The sequence below is a fragment of the Nerophis ophidion genome, linkage group LG12, assembly GCF_033978795.1.
Source record: "Nerophis ophidion isolate RoL-2023_Sa linkage group LG12, RoL_Noph_v1.0, whole genome shotgun sequence".
In the NCBI taxonomy this organism is placed as follows: domain Eukaryota; kingdom Metazoa; phylum Chordata; class Actinopteri; order Syngnathiformes; family Syngnathidae; genus Nerophis; species Nerophis ophidion.
In genome coordinates this window covers 63,549,223-63,571,396 of record NC_084622.1, presented here as the reverse complement: position 1 = coordinate 63,571,396, position 22,174 = coordinate 63,549,223, and the positions used below count along the sequence as shown (strand labels likewise).

Genomic DNA, 22,174 nt, shown 5'->3' with positions numbered 1-22,174 from the left:
TGCCACCTGCACATTATGATGAAATAGATACAGCTTGTTGATCCAACAGTAAATTACATTGTAACTTTGCTTTCGAACACACGGCATATGCATCTGGTCTTTCCAGAGAATAAGAAGACTTAGCAAGAAAGATCAGTGTTGCCAACTAAGCGACTTTGTCGTTATATTTAGTAAGTATTCAAACTCCTCGAGATTATCTTTTATTATACACTTTTGGAGACTCTAACATAAATGCATGTACAGTCATGCCTCACCACATTGCACTTAGAAGTTTGCAGCCTCAAATTGTCACGGATTTATGTTTTGAGCATATTTTTTGTATATTGGTCTAAATTAGGTATTTCAAGTAAGGCTGGGCGATACGGCCTTTTTTTAATATCTCGATATTCTTGGGCAATATCGCCGTACGCAATATATATCTCGATATTTTGCGTTAGCCTTGAACGAACACTTAATACTTATAATCACAGCAGTATGATGATTCTATGTGTCTACATTAAAACATTTTTGTTCATACTGCATTAAAATATGTTCATTTTAAACTTTCATGCAGAGAAGGAAATAACAACTACTGTAAGTCAATTGACCAAAAGTGTATTCGTTTAAGTTATTAGCAGGTGACTTTTCAAATGATGCTACATATTAGCAGTAATGCTACTTTTGGTAGCAACGCTTGTGCCCCACACTTGACATATTAAAGTTGTCTATTCGACATATTCCCGCTTGAAGCCTAACCACCGCCAAAGGATGGACCCCTGCTGTTTTTCTTGGGAATTAATTCTTCCTTCATTAGCACCAATTTTCCCTCCAATTTTTCATATGTGTGAGCAAACGCCAAAACTCCTTGAGCATTCAGTGGCGCACATGTGAGCGACGGCAGACGTGCACACTGTTATGCGCTTATCTTTTTATTCGATTTTGTGTGTGGCCGAGATTTGCCGTGCGCAGAGGACGCGTGAGCAGTGTGCAATTGCACAGGTGCGCGCCTTAGAGGGAACGTTGATTAGCACCTTCATTCTCTCGTATTACCACTCGCACGGCTCCGCTAGCATCACAGCTAACGTTACCTATGCTGCTAGCTCTCTGCTGCGCGAGGGCGTATACGTATGTGATGTATGTCGTGACAGTATGTGACGTATAGAAGTTTGTGCGCTTGCTGTCTGTGGAAAAGAGACACAAGAAGGAATGGGAAGAGCATGTAGTGTAATGCCCGCAGCTAAAAGCAACTGCGTGAGAACGTATACTCGGATATCACGATATAGTCATTTTCTATATCGCCCAGAGACAATATATCGTTTATATTGATATATCACCCAGCCCTAATTTCAAGTATAGAATGGTTAAATTAACTACAAAAACAACAATACTATAGTATATTTTTTATACTCCAGCTATGGAAATAATCTATTTTTATCTAATTCCTACTATGCGGAAATGTATTTACCACAGCGAGGCCCTGAACCAATTACTGTATCACTCTTTTCAATAGGGCTTCACGGTGGAAGAGGGGTTAGTGCGTCTGCCTCACAATACGAAGGTCCTGCAGTCCTGGGTTCAAATCCAGGCTCGGGATCTTTCTGTGTGGAGTTTGCATGTTCTCCCCGTGACTGCGTGGGTTCCCTCCGGGTACTCCGGCTTCTTCCCACCTCCAAAGACATGCACCTGGGGATAGGTTGATTGGCAACACTAAATTGGCCCTAGTGTGTGAATGTTGTCTGTCTATCTGTGTTGGCCCTGCGATGAGGTGGCGACTTGTCCAGGGTGTACACCGCCTTCCGCCCGACTGTAGCTGAGATAGTCGAACCCAAAAGGGAATAAGCGGTAGAAATGGATGGACTCTTTTCAATAAGCAGCTGGCCAGTGCTTCTTCTAAAAGCAACCACAGGCGTTTCAGTCTTGCTTGTGACATAAAAAGAGCGACAGAAGAAAGTTAATTTAAATTTCTAAATGTGCTGTCAAACGATTATTTTTAAAATCAAATTAATAACCATTTTGAATTTGGAATAATCGCAGTTAATTCATAATTTAAATTAACTTTAAAAACATACTTTTGAATAGTCGGAATGTCATGCACAAACATGTTTTACTTAATTGGATGACGTTTTATTGCTCAAACCTTGCTTAATCTAAAGTAGGGCTTTATTTTAAAGCAACATTTTGGCACTGACCTGATCACTGACTGTCAAACCACCTGCTTTGCTTTTCAGGTAAGCATTCGCAGTTAAGATAAAGTAGCATGTGCCTTCAAAATAAATTGCCTAATTAATTAGTGTCTACATGTGAATACTATGATCCATTTTTTGTGAATAGTCAAATTAGTAAAATTATTATTTTTGACAGCAATAATGTCTAAACAAACTTGTTTTAAATATTGTTTTTTAACTCACTTTTTGTTGCCCACAAAGTCCATTAAAGTTCCATGCTCATGCATTTTAATTTTCCTTGTTTCTTGTTTTGAACAAAGACAGCACAGTCTACCAAGTCCAATTACTTTTGTGTAAGTCATACTTGGCCAATAAATGTGATTCTGATTCCGATTCGGATCATGGCCAAAGATGCAAATCAGATGTTGGTATCCTCTCTGCCCCGTCCCCACAAATAGATTGCAGTCCTGTGGATAACTGCAAAATTTAACACACATTTTTATACATACCTTATAGCAGTGGTCCTCAAATGGGGGTACACGTACTCCTGGGGGTGCTTGAAGGTATGCCAAGGGGTACGTGAGATTTTTTTTTAAATATTCTAAAAATAGCCACAATTAAAAAATCCTTTATAAATATATTTATTGAATAATACTTCAACAAAATATGAATATAAGTTCATTAACTGTGAAAATAAATGCAACAATTCAATATTCAGTGTTGACAGTTAGATTTTTTGTGGACATGTTCCATAAATATTGATGTTAAAGATTTCTTTTTTTGTAAAGAAATGTTTGGAATTAAGTTGATGAATCCAGATGGATCTCTATTACAATCCCCAAAGAGGGCACTTTAAGTTGATGATTACTTCTATGTGGAGAAATCTTAATTATAATTGAATCACTTGTTCATTTTTCAACAAGTTTTTAGTTATTTTTATATCTTTTTTTCCAAATAGTTCAAGACCACTACAAATGAGCAATATTTTGCACTGTTATACAATTTAATAAATCAGAAACTGATGACATAGTGCTGTATTTTACTTCTTTATCTCTTTTTTTCTACCAAAAATGCTTTGCTCTGATTAAGGGTTACTTGAATTAAAAAAATGTTCACAGGGGGTACGTCACTGAAAAAAGGTTGAGAACCACTGATATAGACTGCATATTGTAGAATTATCAATGAGCACAAGAGGGCGTCAGTGAGCCAATTTTAAAAGGTCTCATTTGGTGCTGACACTACAGAAGTACGTCTATCCATCCATTTTCTACCGCTTATTCCCATTTGGGTTTGCGGGGGGCGCTGGCGCCTATCTCAGCTACAATCGGGCGGAAGGCGGGGTACACCCTGGACAAGTCGCCACCTCATCGCAGGGCCAACACACAACATTCACAGTCACGCCCTGTAATTAATTACATTGTTCCCTACAAATCCTGTTCTTTTATTTTCATCAATTTCGGCAAGTGAATTTTAATTGTTCAAATGACATGTTTACTAATGCAATAGAACATTCTGTTCTATCATTTTGTCCATCTTGATGAGTCATGTAGATTTTATTGTACAAATGACCAATATCTTAAATGTAAATCCTGCAGTTCAAAAAGCTGCTGAGGAAAACCTGGAAAATGTTGGTTTTCTTTTTAGATTAACATTGTTGTATAATATCAGTGAGTCCAGTGATGGCACTAAAATATTGCGTCACTAATCCTTATCTATGACAAGGTCATGTTGACGTATGCGGCGCTGCTTTGGACCGCATTACGTGTTTTTTTTTTATATGCAATGTATTATGAACACAGTGTGCTGGCTCCAAACAAGGCTTCCTTCTAGCCCAGCGTTATGTCACAGGGCATGAACAGATGATATGCTGGGGCAGGATCAGGAAAGGAGGGATGAGGAGAAAGGAGGAGGCCGCCAGCGTAAAGACTGACGATAATAGTTAGGGAGGGGTGGGGGTTTGGTCTGCCAGCAACGCGAAATCTGTGTCTTTTCAACGGGCTTTTCTACGCTGCTCTGTGTTTGCGACTCTTTTGAGCTTCGTTTGTGCAGCTCCGAGAGACTTTGCACTCAGGTAGGATATGCTTTATCTATTTTTTGTGATGTAATTTGCATAATTGTCTTGATCAGAGCGTTAAAAAAACCTTGATAGAGCTTTAATATCTGATATTATTTGTAGCATTTGTCATTTTTTAATTGCTTTTTTAAAAATGTAGACATTGCATGAATAAATAAGGAGGTTTTCAGGTGATGACCAAGTTTTTATAGTGCAGACTCATCTTCATTTCACACGGTCCAACAAAAATATGCCATTTTGTGCAGCATATCATTGTCATGGATAAGAAAATTCCTTTGTAAAATGTTTAGATTTTTGTTAAACAATGTTGCACATTAAGCATTTTAGTAAGCAAATACAACAATACACTGCAGAATTTAGCCCCATGTAATGCATTAAATCATTAAAAAAATGATATTTTATATCCGTATACGTGGTGTCCAAACTACAGGCGATTTGATGATATTTAATGCTTGGTTTGTTTTGTCGCTTGACAATACAATACAATACAGATTATTAGGCCCAGAATGGTGTGTACACTTCATTTGGCGGGAACAAAACTAGTCGGCCTCCTAAACAATACACAGTTTAGACCTGTATTCTGTATTAAGTCATAAAAATAAAATATATATCGTTATACCTAGTGTCCAAAGTACTGGGGCTTTGATGAAATAATGCCCGGTAATGAGTGGTTTGTTTTGTCACTTGACAATACAATACGGATCATTACGCCTAGAATGCTGTGTACACTTCATTTGGCAGGAACAAAACTAGTCAACCTCCGAGACAATGCACAGCCGGGGGCACAAGGGGGGAAGACACGCATTGGGGTGCAGGGACAAGAATATGGCCTACAAAAAGGAAGAGGGTAGTGTACTTTGTATTATTAATTTTGTTTTGTTGGTTTGGTGTGCAGATATCTCACGCGACACTTCAGCTGAATGTAATCCTGTGAGACACAGACGGTTGCAAGCAGCATATTTTGGCAAACGACAGCAATGTTAATGTTAAAAGCGTTGTCAGTATACAGGTTCCTGTCGTGTCAGGACATGTTATACTGCGCCCTGCACGGTGGAAGCGTGTTTTCCCCTTCTTACATAAGCACCAACGTGCCAGCTCAAGTGTGAAATATGTGCATCACCATGCCATCGCATTGACACGAATCTGGAATAGAGCACAGGGTTTGGCTGCCTGCCTCATAAAAATAACTCTCATTCCCCTAGAAACTTCATCACTCGGGATTAGAATGGCCCACTAGTAGCTTTTGTATAACGTTTAAAGTTAGACACCTGATTTTAAAAATATATTCATTAGATTCAATGGGGCAAAAAAGTATTTAGTCAGCCACTGATTGTGCAAGTTCTCCCACTTAAAATGATGACAGAGGTCTGTAGTTTTCATCATAGGTACACTTCAACTGGGAGAGACAGAATGTGGGAAAAAAATCCAGGTATTCACATTGTAGGAATTTTAAAGAATTTATTTGTAAATTATGGTGGAAAATAAGTATTTGGTCAACCATTCAAAGCTCTCACTGATGGAAGGAGGTTTTGGCTCAAAATCTCACGATACATGGCCCCATTCATTCTTTCCTTAACACGGATCAATCGTCCTGTCCCCTTAGCAGAAAAACAGCCCCAAAGCATGATGTTTCCACCCCCATGCTTCACAGTAGGTGTGGTGTTCTTGGGATGCAACTCAGTATTCTTCTTCTTCCAAACACGACGAGTTGAGTTTATACCAAAAAGTTCTAATTTGGTTTCATCTGACCACATGACATTCTCCCAATCCTCTGCTGTATCATCCATGTATCCATTTTGGTATAAACTCAACTTGTCGTGTTTGGAGGAAGAAGAATACGGAGTTGCATCCCAAGAACACCATACCTACTGTGAAGCATGGGGGTGGAAACGCCATGCTTTGGGGCTGTTTTTCTGCTAAGGGGACAGGACGATTGATCCGTGTTAAGGAAAGAATGAATGGGGCCATGTATTGTGAGATCTGGAGCCAAAACCTCCTTCCACCAGTGAGAGCTTTGAATGGTTGACCAAATACTTATTTTCCTGCATAATTTACAAATAAATTATTTAAAATTCCTACAATGTGAATTCCTGGATTTTTTTTCACATAGTTGAAGTGTACCTCTGTCATCATTTTAAGTGGGAGAACGTGCACATCGGTGGCTTACTAAATACTTTTTTGCCCCTTTGTATTTTGGTCCTTATAATTTAGTATTTTTTTGTGTTATTTTTAGATTGGTCTGAGCTGCAGAGGCGTTGATTTTTCTCTTTATCAGTAGCCTGCTGCCGTGGACTTAATACCACATGACAGCAATGTCCGCTTTGGTCCAGCTGATGGAGAGCCTGTATCCTGAGGTTGCAGGTTTTTATAAAACAGTCTCTCATGCAAATCAGCTTAAAAGAGAAATCCAATGTTAGATAACTATTATGGCCATTAGACTTAATCTCTTTCCTGAAGGGCAAAGTTACAACATTATAAGTGTCCTTCTAATGGGAAATGTTATTTTTACCAATACTATATGTCAAGCGATAGCACTGTGAAGGCTGTTTGGCAACTGCTTTGTTATAGTTCTGTGCATTATTGAGGGCTTTAGCATGCATTAAAACTCAGCAAAAATTTTAAGTGCGACAGGCACTGTGGACAATTTTATATTTAGAGAGTCCGAATACTAACCTTTAAAGACTACTCAGTAGCCCTCTATATAAATATTTTGTATTAAATCAGCCCATTGTCACCAAATTCATTGTATATGTCTGCAGTGTTTCCCCCTGAAAATGTGTTAGTTAAGGTGGTGTCTCTCCGGAAGGGGGTGGGTGGGTGGTTGTAAGGATCGGTATAACTCAGCCTGTCGCCATCACGTCCCCACCTCGTTGCTGCCACCACGTTCGGGGGGGCAATAGACTACAGACTGTGGTGAAGTAGGCCGGCTTCGTCGCGTGAAGAAGTCTACAATTTTTGGTTTTGTTTTCCGCTCCATTTGCTGAATGGCAATGTACGATATACATCCCGATATTTTCTCCACAAAGTAAAAACAAAACACTCTTAGTTACCTGAGATACTAAGTATGTCATTATAATGACAAGTCAAAATAATGACGTACTAAGTTAAATTAACGACTCACTGGAAGTAAGCGTTTGCAATGAGCGTTTGAAAAAAATAATTAAAAGTGGGGCCACATGCTGACATATTTTCAACTCATCGTGCTTAATTTATTACAGCATTTGGGAAGCCTGTAGTTGATTTTTATTATGTAAATGTTATATTTTTATCAACATGTGATAGCAGGGATCCTGCCATTCAAAACTAGGCTGCTACATTACTAATTATTAATGTAAGTATATCTGAAAAACATAGTACAATAGCAATAAGAGAAACTATTTATCCCAGAACACCATGGAGTTCATGTAGGCTTTATGATGCACTTACCTTATTATATCGACTATCAGAGACAGCTTCAGGAAACTCTTCATTTAACACGTTGTTTTTTGCTGCTTCAACACAGCTCAATCAACACAGAAAAAGGTAAAGTGAAATAACTTTGTTTTTAACTGTAGGTCAATAATGCTTGTCTTTCTCTCAGACAGACACGTCTTTGCTGTCCGTAGCACGCACGAACACACCGCACAGTGAGCTAACGTTACGCTAAAAGCTAACTAGCCTTCATCTCAAGGACTGCGAGAGAGCTGAGCTGCCGCTTATGTTCCAAGAATGTCAACGGGCTCATATCGATGTTACTAGTATTTGACTGGGAGGTGTTTATTATAATTTGGGGAGAGTCCGCTGCCTTACCTGCTAAACACCTTTCTGCGGCAGGAGCACCGACTACATGCGCTCTGAATACGCACTGCTGATTGGCTGTTGCTGCTCTGCGTGTAACCAATCAGATGGTTCTGTGGGTGGGACAATGCTGGGTGCTGCAGAGACATACTGACAGAGGCAGCAGCAGAATTAAGCTGAGCAGCTTCTTAAGACTTTTGTTTAGACGGTGGCCCTTAGTTGTTAAAGCGGCCGCCTTAACAACAAAGTGCTGCGGGAAACCCTGGTCTGTCATGAAAGGTGAAACAAAAAGTTGCTAACAGGAAGTTGGCCGTTTTGTTTCGGACCAGCCATTTCTAATTTATTATTTTTTTTCTTGTTTTAGGACACTGACTTTTTGCAGTGTGTGTCCAAACTTTCGGCCCTTACTGTACATGGTCAACCGCTTTTGTCGACATAAAATTTGAGGGACAAAAAGGTCAACATGTGTAGCATGGTTCAATGCATTGTCTTAAGCAGCACGTACCAACTGTAGCAAGCATGTTGTCAGTATCTTATTCACGCCAAACACCTTCAGTAAGAAATGGCGTCCCTGTCACCTGTACTTGATTGCTAGTTTGCACTGAACACGGCACTGTTATGCTAATGTGCATTCCAAACAGAGAGGCCGATAAATGCTTTAAAATGTAATATCGCAAATTATCGATATCTGTTTCAAAAAGTAAAATTCAAGACTTTTTATAACGCCGCTGTAGGGAGTGGTGCACGGACGTAGGGAGAAGTACAGAGCACCAATAAACCTTAAAGGTGCTGCCTTTATATTTTCGGCTTTTCACACACACAAGTGGATGCAAGGCTTACCTGATCAACAGCCATACATGTCACACTGAGGGTGGCCGTATAAACAACTTTAACACTGTTACAAATATGCGCCACACTGTGAACCCACACCAAACAAGAATGACAAACACATTTCGGGAGAACATCCGCACCGTAACACAAGAAAAATGAACATGATTTAAATATTGTCTCTGTACTAAGGTTATTTAATACAGTGGTTCTCAACCTTTTTTCAGTGATGTACCCCCTGTGAACATTTTTTTTAAATCAAGTACCCCCTAATCAGAGCAAAGCATTTTTGGTTGTAAAAAAGAGACGGGACGGCGTGGCGCAGTGGGAGAGTGGCCGTGCGCAACCCGAGGGTCCCTGGTTCAAATCCCACCTAGTACCAACCTCGTCACGTCCGTTGTGTCCTGAGCAAGACACTTCACCCTTGCTCCTGATGGGTCCTGGTTGGCGCCTTGCATGGCAGCTCCCTCCATCAGTGTGTGAATGTGTGTGTGAATGGGTAAATGTGGAAATAGTGTCAAAGCGCTTTGAGTACCTTGAAGGTAGAAAAGCGCTATACAAGTACAACCCATTTACCCATTTATTTAAACACAACAGAAGAAATGCCCAGAAGCCCTTGCAGCACTAACTATTCCGGGACACTACAATATACACCCCGCTCCCCCCAACCTCAACCTCCTCATGCTCTCTCAGTGAGAGCATGTCCCAAATTCCAAGCTGCTGTTTTGAGGTATGTTAAAAAAAAATAATGCACTTCAATAATAAATATGGCAGTGCCATGTTGGCATTTTTTTCTATAACTTGAGTTGATTTTTGGGGGAAAACATTGTTACATTGTTTAATGCATCCAGCAGGGCATCACAACAAAATTAGGCATAATAATGTGTTAATTCCACGACTGTATATATCTGTATCGGTTGTTATCGGAATCGGTCATTAAGAGTTGAACAATATCTAAATATCGGCAAGAAAAGCCATTATCGGACATCTCTAATTTCAAGTATATTTTTTGGGGTATAATATTTATTTGCAATAGCAGTTTATTAGTATACTTGCAGTCCTTTATTTACAAGAGAAAATGAACATGATTTAAATATTGTCTCTGTACTAAGGTTATTTAATACAGCGGTTCTCGACCTTTTTTCAGTGATGTACCCCCCGTGAACATTTTTTTTAATTCAAGTACCCCTTAATGAGAGCAAAGCATTTTTGGTTGTAAACAGCACTATGTCATCAGTTTCTGATTTATTAAATTGTACAACAGTGCAAAATATTGCTCATTTGTAGTGGTCTTTCTTGAACTATTAGGGGGAAAAAGATATGAAAATAACTAAAAACTTGTTGAAAAATAAACAAGTGATTCAATTATAAATAAAGATTTCTACACAGAAGTAATCATCAACTAAAAGTGCTCTCTTTGGGGATTGTAATAGAGATCCATCTGGATTCATCAACTTAAATGATAAATGGGTTGTACTTGTATAGCGCTTTTCTACCTTCAAGGTACTCAAAGCGCTTTGACACTACTTCCACATTTACCCATTCACACACTGATGGAGGGAGCTGCCATGCAAGGCGCTAACCAGCACCCATCAGGAGCAAGGGTGAAGTGTCTTGCTCAGGACACAACGGACGTGACGAGGTTGGTACTCGGTGGGGATTGAACCAGGGACCCTCGGGTTGCGCACGGCCACTCTCCCACTGCGCCACGCCGTCCCTTATTCAATACATATATTTATAAAGGATTTTTGAATTGTTTCTTTTTTTTTTAGCATACTTTTTAAAAATCTCACGTACCCCTTGGCATACCTTCAAGTACCCCCAGGGGTAGCATACTCCCATTTGAGAACCACTGCTCTACGTGACAGAAAGGCTCTGTTGGTTTTAAATAATCTACCGGGAAAATCCGAATCAGAAATCTTCGAAATGTTTTAAAGAACATCCTGCAAAAAAGGCTAATCAAACATCCTCCATTTGACGGGAGCACTCTAGTGGGTTTTAAGCACCTACTGCAAAAAGGCTAGTCAAACATCCCTCTCTATGTGACAGACTGTATATTCTGCTGTTTATTTGTCACTTTGGGGTTTCACATGCATCACAGCTGGAGAGAGACGGTGTAGTTGACAAAGGGGAGTGTCTTACTTAATTCTAAACATTTCTTCACAAAAAAATAAATCTTTAACATTAATATTTATGGGACATCCATCCATCCATCCATTTTCTACCGCTTATTCCCTTTTGGGGTCGCGGGGGGCGCTGGCGCCTATCTCAGCTACAATCGGGCGGAAAGCGGGGTACACCCTGGACAAGTCGCCACCTCATCGCAGGGCCAACACAGATAGACAGACAACATTCACACACTAGGGCCAATTTAGTGTTGCCAATCAACCTATCCCCAGGTGCATGTCTTTGGAAGTGGGAGGAAGCCGGAGTACCCGGAGGGAACCCACGCATTCACGGGGAGAACATGCAAACTCCACACAGAAAGATCCCGAGCCTGGATTTGAACCCAGGACTGCAGGAACTTCGTATTGTGAGGCAGACGCACTAACCCCTCTCCCACCGTGACATGTCCACAAAAAATCTAGCTGTCAACACTGAATATTGCATTGTTGTATTTGTTTTTCAAAGTTTATGAACTTACAATCATATTTTGTTGAAGTATTATTCAATAAATATATTTATAAAGGATTTTTGAATTGTTGCTGTTTTTAGAATATTTAAAAAAAAAAATCTCACGTACCCCTTGGCATACCTTCAAGTACACCCAGGAGTACGCGTACCCCCATTTGAGAACCACCATAAAACATGGTCAAGCGTGACCTTCTGATTGATGACTTCAGGTCAATGTGCAATCATTGCAGCAGCAGCAACTGCCTGCTTCAGGCTTTGGCAAACTGAGCCGTGTCATCCATTTGTCCCCGCAGGACTGCATGATATGTTTGTTACATAATAAAAGGGCACAGATTGCTGTGTAGTGGGTTAGTGGTTTCTTACCACTTGGTGCCATGCAAGACTGAATTAAGGCGTGAAGAACAGCTACAGTGAATTAAAACTCCATCCATACACAGAATTGGTCGGGAGAGCGTCCGTGTAAGCAACTTAAGGGTTCCTGGTTCAGAATCAGAATCAGAATCGGCTTTTTTGTCATTGCGCAGGGTGACGAGATTGAGGCCATTCCATGCAGTGCGATGTGTGCATGCAAGAAAACAATGTGTAAATATATAAAAATATGACAAATATAGAAGTTAAGGGGTGGAGTGCCATCTCCGGGTTGGGGAGGAGACCCTGCCCCAAGTGGAGGAGTTCAAGTACCTAGGAGTCTTGTTCACGAGTGAGGGAAGAGTGGATCGTGAGATCGACAGGCGGATCGGTGCAGCGTCTTCAGTAATGCGGACGTTGTACCGATCCGTTGTGGTGAAGAAGGAGCTGAGCCGGAAGGCAAAGCTCTCAATTTACTGGCCGATCTACGTTCCCATCCTCACCTATGGTCATGAGCTTTGGGTCATGACCGAAAGGATAAGATCACGGGTACAAGCGGCCCAAATGAGTTTGGGTCTCTCCCTTAGAGATAGGGTGAGAAGCTCTGCCATCCGGGAGGAACTCAAAGTAAAGCCGCTGCTCCTCCTCATCGAGAGGAGCCAGATGAGGTGGTTCGGGCATCTGGTCAGGATGCCACCCGAACGCCTCCCTAGGGAGGTGTTTAGGGCACGTCCAGCTGGTAGGAGGCCACGGGTAAGACCCAGGACACGTTGGGAAGACTATGTCTCCCGGCTGGCCTGGGAACGCCTCGGGATCCCCCGGGAAGAGCTAGACGAAGTGGCTGGGGAGAGGGAAGTCTGGGTTTCCCTGCTTAGGCTGCTGCCCCCGCGACCCGACCTCGGATAAGCGGAAGATGATGGATGGATAGAAGTTATAAAAAGTATAGAAGTGATAAAAAATATAGAAGTGTTTTTTTTTTTTTACAAATGTACACTTTATAGCAGGGGTAGGGAACCTGTGGCTCGCGAGCCAGACGTGGCTCTTTTGATGACTGCATCTGGCTCTCGGATAAATCTGAGCTGACATTGCTTAACACGATAAGTCATGAATAATTCCACTTGTAATAAGTGGTAAAAATAATGTTGGAAACATAAAACATTCTCATGCATTTTTAGTCCATCCATCCGTTTACTACCGTACATGTTCAAGAAGTTGCGTTAAGAAGTTATTTATTTATTATTGGTTAGTGTGGGGCTTGTCCTCCTGGGGGTTCTTCAGACCACCAAGCACCAACATGAGAGCCCGTTTCAGGGTTACAATATTGTTTTATTTTTCAATAAGTCTCTCAGTTGCTTTCCAGCAATTGTATTTTTCTCTTTCGTTCTCGCTCGCGCTCTAGCTCCAGCCCCAACCCCGTCTCTCCTCCTGGCTGCTGCTTATAAGAGAGCGACAGGTGATTAGATAACAAGGCTCAGGTGGGCCATCTACGCAGCTCCCACTGATTTCGAGGCCGGTCCTGGCACACCCCAGTTCGCTGCAGGCCCGCGGGCCACACCCCCTCCCCAGTTAGCTTCAGAATAACAATGTTATTACAAAGAATAAGAGACCTATTATACTCTAGAAATGTTGGTCTTACTTAAAAATGCACGCGTTTGGTTGTGTTCAGTGTTAAAAAAAATATTTTATGACTCTTACAGAAATACATTTTAAAATATTTGGCTTTTTGGCTCTCTCTGCCAAAAAGGTTCCCGACCCCTGCTCTAGAGCCAGATGTGGCTCTTTTAATGATTGCATCTGGCTCTCAGATAAATCGTAGCTGACATTGCTTAACACGATAAGTCAGGGCACCCCACCAGCAGAAAACATAAAAAAATGAAACTCAGTAGCCAATACTGACAATAAAAAATCGTTCTCGCAATTTGATATGAATTCAAACCATAACCAACCATGCATCGATATAGCTCAGGGGTGCCCACACTTTTTCTGCAGGTGAGCTACTTTTCAATTGACCAACTCGAGGGGATCTACCTCATTTATATATATCATTTATATTTATTTATTTATGAAAGAGACGTTTTTGTAAACAAGTTAAATGTTTTTAATGATAATACAAGCATGTGTAACACATATAGATGTCTTTCTTTCATGAAGACAAGAATATAAGTTGGTGTATTACCTGATTCTGATGACTTGCATTGATTGGAATCAGACAGTAATGATGATAACGCCCACATTTTCAAATGGAGGAGAAAAAAAGTTGTCCTTTCTGTACAATACCACATGAAAGTGGTTGGTTTTTGGCATCTAATTCATCCAGCTTCCATACACTTTACAAGAAAAACATTGGCGGCAAATTCCGTAGCTTGCTTGATTGACATTCACGGCACCCGAGGGTCTTGTGAGATGACGCTGGCTGCTGCCAGTTCATTATTATGAAAAAATGACAGAGAGGAAGGCGAGGAACACTTTTTATTTCAACAGACTTTCGCGCCGTCCCTTCCGTCAAAACTCTAAAGGCCGACTGCACATTTCCTATCTTCACAATAAAAGCCCTGCTTCATGCTGCCTGCGCTAACAAAATAAGAGTCTCGGAAAGCTGGCGTGCACAAGTGATGTGCACGCCAGCTTTCTGAGGGATCGCTTGTGCACGCCAGTTTTCCGAGACTCTGTATTTAGTTAGCGCAGGCAGCATGAAGCAGGGCTTTTATTGTGAAGATAGGAAGTGTGCAGTCGGCCTTTAGAGTTTTGACGGAAGGTACGGCGCGAGAGTCTGTTGAAATAAAAAGTGTTTCTCGCCTTCCTCTCGGTCATATTTTCATAATAATGATCTTGCAGCAGCCAGCGTCATCTCACAAGACCCTCCGGTACCGTGAATGTCATTTAAGTGACGTCTTGGTGAAGATTGATGATCACTCATTTTTAGGTCTATTTTTTTTAAAAGCCTGGCTGGAGATGGACTGACACACCCCCCGCGGTCGACTGGTAGATCGCGATCGACGTAATGGGCACCCCTGATATAGTTCTTGTCTCAATGTCGGTGTACTGTCACAACCTATCAGATCGTGCCGTAACTTATTTAGAGTTTTTTGGTGTTTTCCTGTGTCTTGCGCTCCTATTTTGGTGGCTTTTCCTCTTTTGTTGGTATTTTCCTCTGGCAGTTTCATGTATTCCTTGAATGCTATTCCCCGCACCTGCCTTGTTTTTGTAATCAAGACTAAGTTGTGCAGACGCACTGCTTCTTTGTGGGGACATTGTTGATTGTCATGTCATGTACGCATTTACTTTGTGGACGCCATCTGCTCCACACGCTGTAAGTCTTTGCTGTCGTCCAGCATTCTGTTTTTGTTTACTTTACAGCCAGTTCAGTTTTAGTTTGGTTTTGCTTCAATGCCTTTTCTTAGCGTCACTCGCCTTTTGTTTATTTTTGGTTTAAGTGTTGGATACCTTTTTACCTACACACCGCCTCCCGCATATTGGGATCACACCATACCATGTTCTCGACATCTACAAAGAAATTGGCTACCTGCTGCCACCTACTGATATGTAAGAGTATTACACGGTTTCTCTGCCAAGCTCTAGACAGCACAGACACTCAACAAAGACACATTTGCAGGTTTGAAAAACATATTTTTAACCCAATTAGGTGAAATTACATAATCTTCCCCGGCACACCTGAATGTATCTCATGGCACACTAGTGTACCACGGCACAGCGGTTGAAAAACACAGCGATAAGTGATGAATAATTCCGCTGGTAAAAGTGTGAAAAATAACGTTCAAAATATAAAACATTCTCATACGTTTTAATCCATCCATCCGTTTTCTACCCCACTTGTTCAAGAAGTCGCATTAATGGTAAAAACTATTTTATTCATTATTGGTTAATTTCAGAAAAACAACGTTATTAAAAAGGACGTACTTATAATACTTTGGAAATGTTTGGTCGTACTTAAAAATGCACGCATTTAGTTGTATTCCGTGTTAAAAAATATTATATGGCTCTAAGGAAATACATAGTAAAATATTTGGCTTTCATGGCTCTCTCAAGCCAAAAGGTTCCCGACCCCTGCTTCTACCATCCTGGTCACGTCCATTTTGTCCTTGAGCACGACACTTCACCCTTGCTCCTGATGGTGGTTAGGGCCTTACATGGCCGTTCCCGCCATCAGTGTGTGAATGTGTGTCAAATAGTGTCTTTACAAGTCTAACCCATTGACCATTTAGAAGAGTATCATCAGTGGATAATAATATATATCATAATAATACATCATTATTATGATTTGAGATGTCCGATAATGGCTTTTTTGCAGATATCCGATATTCTGATATTGTCCAACTCTTAATTACCGATTCCGATATCAACCGATACCGACATACACAGTCGTGGAATTAACACATTATAATGCTTAATTTTGTGGTGATGCTCCGCTGGATGCATTAAAGCAGTGGTTCTCAAATGGGGGTACTTGAAGGTATGCCAGGGGGTACATGAGATTTTTTTTTTAAATATTCTAAAAATAGCAACAATTCTAAAATCCTTAATATTTTTTTTTAATGATACCTCAACAAAATACGAATGTAAGTTCATAAAATGTGAAAAAAAAAAAAATACAACAATGCAATATTCAGTGTTGACAGCTACATTTTTTGTGGACATCCATCCATCCATCCGTCTTCTTCCGCTTATCCGAGGTCGGGTCGCGGGGGCAGCAGCCTAAGCAGGGAAACCCAGACTTCCCTCTCCCCAGCCACTTCGTCTAGCTCTTCCCGGGGGATCCCGAGGCGTTCCCAGGCCAGCCGGGAGACATAGTCTTCCCAACGTGTCCTGGGTCTTCCCCGTGGCCTCCTACCGGTTGGACGTGCCCTAAACACCTCCCTAGGGAGGCGTTCGGGTGGCATCCTGACCAGATGCCCGAACCACCTCATCTGGCTCCTCTTGATGTGAAGGAGCAGCGGCTTTACTTTGAGTTCCTCCCGGATGGCAGAGCTTCTCACCCTATCTCTAAGGGAGAGACCCAAACTCATTTGGGCCGCTTGTACCCGTGATCTTATCCTTTCGGTCATGACCCAAAGCTCATGACCATAGGTGAGGATGGGAACGTAGATCGACCGGTAAATTGAGAGCTTTGCCTTCCGGCTCAGCTCCTTCTTCACCACAACGGATCGGTACAACGTCCGCATTACTGAAGACGCCGCACCGATCCGCCTGTCGATCTCACGATCCACTCTTCCCCCACTCGTGAACAAGACTCCTAGGTACTTGAACTCCTCCACTTGGGGCAGGGTCTCCTCCCCAACCCGGAGATGGCGCTCCACCCTTTTCCGGGCGAGAACCATGGACTCGATATACATATTTCTTTAATTATTTAAATACCTTTTGGCCAAAGGGGGCGCATTTAAATTTCTTACACACACTTGTATTACATAGTTTGGCCAGAGAGGGAGCACTTCAAAGTTTTACATACACTTGTTGTTTCATATGCTGACTGGAGGGGGGAGCACTTTTAAAACCGACACACAGTCAATTTGAAAAATCCCTCCTTTTTGGGCACACCAGAGGTGCCAAATGAGACATTCTCTAAAAGATGCAATGGTGCTCTGTATTGGGACCATGATTTATGTCCTAACTTGTTCACCGGTCCTCATATGGAAGCTACTTTTCCTTCTTGATGTCTCAGGAAGGGTAGCAATACAAAAGAACGCACACATCTGTTGACTATATTATTGATGGCATAGTCTGCTTGTTGACTGCAATACTGTGTTTCAGGGTGAAATATTTGGACTGGGTTCAGAGGAGGAGCAGAGCGTTGCCATCGCTGAAGACAGCAACGACATCTACATCCTGTCGGGGGATCCGGCGCCCGATCAGCTGAGCCCTCCGTCGTCTCTGCTGTGCACGGGCGACAACAGCAGCGGGCTCAGCTCCTGGCAGACCGAGAGCTTACCCGTGTCGCTGGCCGGCCACGAGTCGTGGGCGCAGGTGTGCGCGATGGACCCCGAGGACATCAAGAGCCTGGACAGCAACGAGGGCGGGGCTCTGGCCGAGGAGCGCAGCGAGAACAACTCCTCCAACTCGGACATCGTCCACGTGGAGCGCGAGGAAGCCGAGCTGCTGGACGAAGGCGGAGCCATAGAGGAGAGCATGATGAGCGTTTTAGGTACGGAGAGCGAGCTCGCTCAGCTCCGGGAGGAAATTAGTAGCCAGATGACCGCAGCTCCTGCGACGTCAGAGGTAGAACCCGCAGCACCCGCCTCTTTGATCTCTCTAGAACAACCTGTCGTTGTCTTAGAGACGTCAACAGAACCTCCCCTCATCTCTATAGAACCACAGCTTCCTCCTCCGGTCCTGGAAGCTTTTGCTCCCCCTGCGTCAGACCCTGAACCTCCAGCACCGTTACCTGTTCCTGCAGTAGAACCAGAGCCTGAGCCAAAATGGCTGTCTGCTGAGGGTCCGCCCCCATCTCCAGCAGCGGCCACAGATCCCGAAGCACACTCGGAGCCTGTAATGTTGCCCACTCTGCAGGAGCCAGAGACCGCCAGAGAGTCGGAGGTACCCGGGGCCCAGCCGGACCCAGCGTCAGAGCTCCAGGTTCTGCTCTGCGGAGGAGCGACCCTGGTGCTCCTTGTTGCCGTCATGGCGTACGGTGTCATCAGATACAGGAGGAAGTAGTATAGACGTAGTTCCTGCTCGGGGTGGGTTTAGTGTACCCGTGAAAGGATGATCCAAGTACTTAGTCCACTGAAGATTGCAGGGGGGGGGCTGCTTTTGAAGGTCTCCAGTCCAGGACAATCCCTCTCACTTGAACCTCCACCTCTCCTCATCCACAACCTTCTCAGCAGATGCAAGCACAGAAAAAAGGGAATTAAATGCACTTCCTGTCTGATGTTCAAAGCCCACCTCTCCTGCTTTTGCTCTCCTGAGTGTCTTTTTTCATTTAAAGACCTACTGAAAGCCACTACTAGCCACCACGCAGTCTGATAGTTTATATATCAATGATGAAATATTAACATTGCAACACATGACAATACGGCCGCTTTAGTTTACTAAATTGCAATTTTAAATTTCCCGCGGAGTTTCTTGTTGAAAACGTCGCGGAATGATGACGTGTGTTTGTGACGTTATTGGATGGAGGCGACATATTAGTCGTCTCTTTTCATCGCATAATTACACAGTATTCTGGATATCTGTGTTGATGAATCTGTTGCAATTTGTTCAATTAATAATGGAGAAGTCAAAGTAGAAAGATGGAGGTGGGAAGCTTTTATCCTTTAGCCACACAAACACACGGTGTTTCCTTGTTTAAAATTCCCGAAGGTGAAGCTTTACTATGGATCAGAGCGGTCAAGCGAACATGGATCCCGACTACATGTCAACCGGCAGTTTTCGGTGAGAAAATTGTGGAAATAAGTCGCCTCCTACCGGAGATCAGCAGAGCCAGCGTCCTCCTGCAGCTGCCGTGACTTCTGTCAGAACACACCCGTGGCCACACCACTCCGACTTTAAGGTACTATTTAACTCACTAAAACACTAGCAACACTACAGGCAGATAAGGGATTTTTCCCATAATTATCCTAGTAAATGTGTCTAAAAACATCTGAATCGCTCTCACTGCCCTTGCCTTTTTTTTTTTTCTAGGCCTTCACTCTAAATTTCCTCATCCACGAATCTGTCGTCCTCGCTCAAATTAATGGGGAAATTGACGCTTTCTCGGTCCGAATCGCTCTAGCTGCTGGTGGCTATGATTATAAATAATGTTCAGATGTGAAGAGCCTTACAACCAGTGACATCACGCACACATCGTCTGCTACTTCCGGTACAGGCAAGGCTTTTTTTATTAGCGACCAAAAGTTGCGAACTTTATCGTGGATGTTCTCTACTAAATCCTTTCAGCAAAAATATGGCAATATGGCGAAATGATCAAGTATGACACATAGAATGGACCTGCTATCCCCGTTTAAATAAAAACATCTCATTTCAGTAGGCCTTTAAAAACATTCGTGTCATTTTCTATTACACGGTTTGAATGCCCAAATGGAAAGTAGGAAATTATATTTTACGTTGCATATAAATGCTACCCTACTTTAAGTCTTTTATTAAAAGGAAACTGCAGCACAATGTAAATAATATTTATAAGTAAAGGAAATCAAGTCGATCATTGGCTGCAGTGTTAATATAATTATGCCACGTTAACAACTTTACAATTAAGTTGTTTTTCCTTATTTGCTGTCCCTTTTATTTATGCACAACAACAAGCTGTGGTTGAAAATGTCCAACTATTAACACTCCCAAAGTTCATGTCGAGGGCAACTTTTTTTCTCAGTAAAAATCAAGTGAATGTTCCATCAAACTTTGTACCTTGAATTTCCAACAAGACGCTCTTGAGAATAAAGAAAGTGTGAATGTGTTTGATTCCAAAACATTTATTTCAACAAATCAGAGGTAATATTATGCATACAGTACATTTTTGTTCTTTTTTTGTTTTTACATGAAACAACTTTTAAAGCAAAATAAATTCAAAGTTCAAAATCAAAAAATTCAACTTAACACAACCTCCTGTTTTCAAAATAAGATTCAAAAAACGTTTTGTTCACATTCCTGTTTTTTCCCCAGTAAACATTTATTCGATTCACCGTGTTGTCAAAGGGCTGACACTCTGCAGCGCCACCCTAAAGAGACCTCTGAGCAGTCGCGGGGCGTGTTTACACACCTGCTTCACCAAGGTGAGGCTGAGGGCCATGATGACCTTCTCCTGCGGCAGCTGCTCCAGACCCACACTCTGCCTCATCACCCTCTGCACTTCACCGGTGAGGAGGTCAAGCCACTGCTGCACAACGACAATGGGCAGAGAAGTCAGTACAAGGGTCACCAACGCAGTGCCTGCGGGCACCAGGTAGCCCGTAAGGACCAGATGAGTCGCCTGCTGGCCTGTTCTAAGAATAGCTCAATTAGCAGCACTTACCAGTGAGCTGCCTCTATTTTTTAAATTTCATTCATTTACTGGCAAGCTGGTCTCGCTTTACTCGACATTTTTAATTCTAAGAGAGACAAAACTCAAATAGAATTTGGAAATCCAAGAAAATATTTTAAAGACTTGGTCTTCACTTGTTTAAATAAATTCATTTATTTTTTACTTTGCTTTTTCTAACTTTCAGAAGGACAATTTTAGAGAAAAAATACTACCTTAAAAAGGATTTTTAAACACATATACTTTTTACCTTTTAAAGTCCTTCCTCTTCTTTCCTGATAATTTAAATCAATGTTCAAGTATTTTTTTTTTACCGTAAAGAATAATAAATAAATCTTAATTTAATTCTTCACTTAAGTTTCTGTTTTTTCGACGAAGAATATTTGTGAAATATTTCTTCAAATTTATAAATAATATTCAAAAAAATTATTCTGGCAAATCTGTAGAATCTAATTTAAATCTTATTTCAAAGTCTTTTGGATTTCTTTTAACATTTTTGTTCTGGAAAATCTAGAAGAAATGATTTGTCTTTGTTAGAAATATAGCTTGGTCCAATTTGTTATATATTCTAACAAAGTGCAGATTGGATTTTAAACTATTTAAAACATGTCATCAAAATTTTAAAATTAATCTTAATCAGGAAAAATTACTAATGATGTTCCAAAAATTCTTTATTTTTTTTCAAAAAGATTTGAATTAGCTGGTTCTTCTATTCATTTTTTTTGGTTGAATTTTGAATTTTAAAGAGTTGAAATTGAAAATAAGCTGTTTCAAAATTTTATTTATTTTTTTCGTGTTTTCTCCTCTTTTAAACCGTTCAATTAAGTGTTTTTTTCATCATTTATTCTCTACAAAAAACCTTCCGTAAAAGGAACAAAAATCTACGACGGAATGACAGACAGAAATACCCATTTTTCAAAATATATATATAGATTTATTTATTAAAGGTAAATTGAGCAAATTGGCTATTTCTGGCCAATTATTTAAGTGTGTATCAAACTGGTAGCCCTTTGCATTAATCAGTACCCAAGAAGTAGTTCTTGGTTTCAAAAAGGTTGCTGACCCCTACTGTACACGTTGTTTTTTTCTATTACATTTTTATGACTCAAGAAGACAAAAAAAAAAAAAATAGACAGCAAAAATGGGTTAATTGTACAACCCTGGTAAACTCTGGTACAATAACTTGTCATTTCCCACCTGGCAACAGATCTCGATCTTGCCCTTGTCGTTCACACAACAGACATGTTTGGTGGTGTGCGGTGAGATTTGTGTCTAATAAAAAAAAATTGGTGGAGACTTTAGAGCAGACTTACATCACTCGGCGTGGACATGATGTTCCTGTGCAGGTTTCGGGCAGCCTGGTCCACAACATGCTGCTGAAATTGGTCGCCGATTTGTCTCAGT

The 22,174-nt window shown here is 41.4% G+C and overlaps 1 protein-coding gene across 2 annotated transcripts in view; it reads left to right on the top strand.

Moving 5' to 3' along the window:
* Positions 1-20,209, top strand: part of bcl2l13 (BCL2 like 13) — a 53,078-nt gene extending 32,869 nt beyond the window's left edge. For both annotated transcript variants that reach the window (XM_061917978.1, XM_061917977.1), the window contains exon 7: positions 17,572-20,209. In XM_061917978.1, coding sequence (XP_061773962.1) covers positions 17,572-18,474 — 903 coding nt within the window. In that variant the 3' untranslated portion in view covers positions 18,475-20,209. The remainder of the gene's footprint in view (positions 1-17,571) is intronic.
* Positions 20,210-22,174: the final 1,965 nt, after the last annotated feature.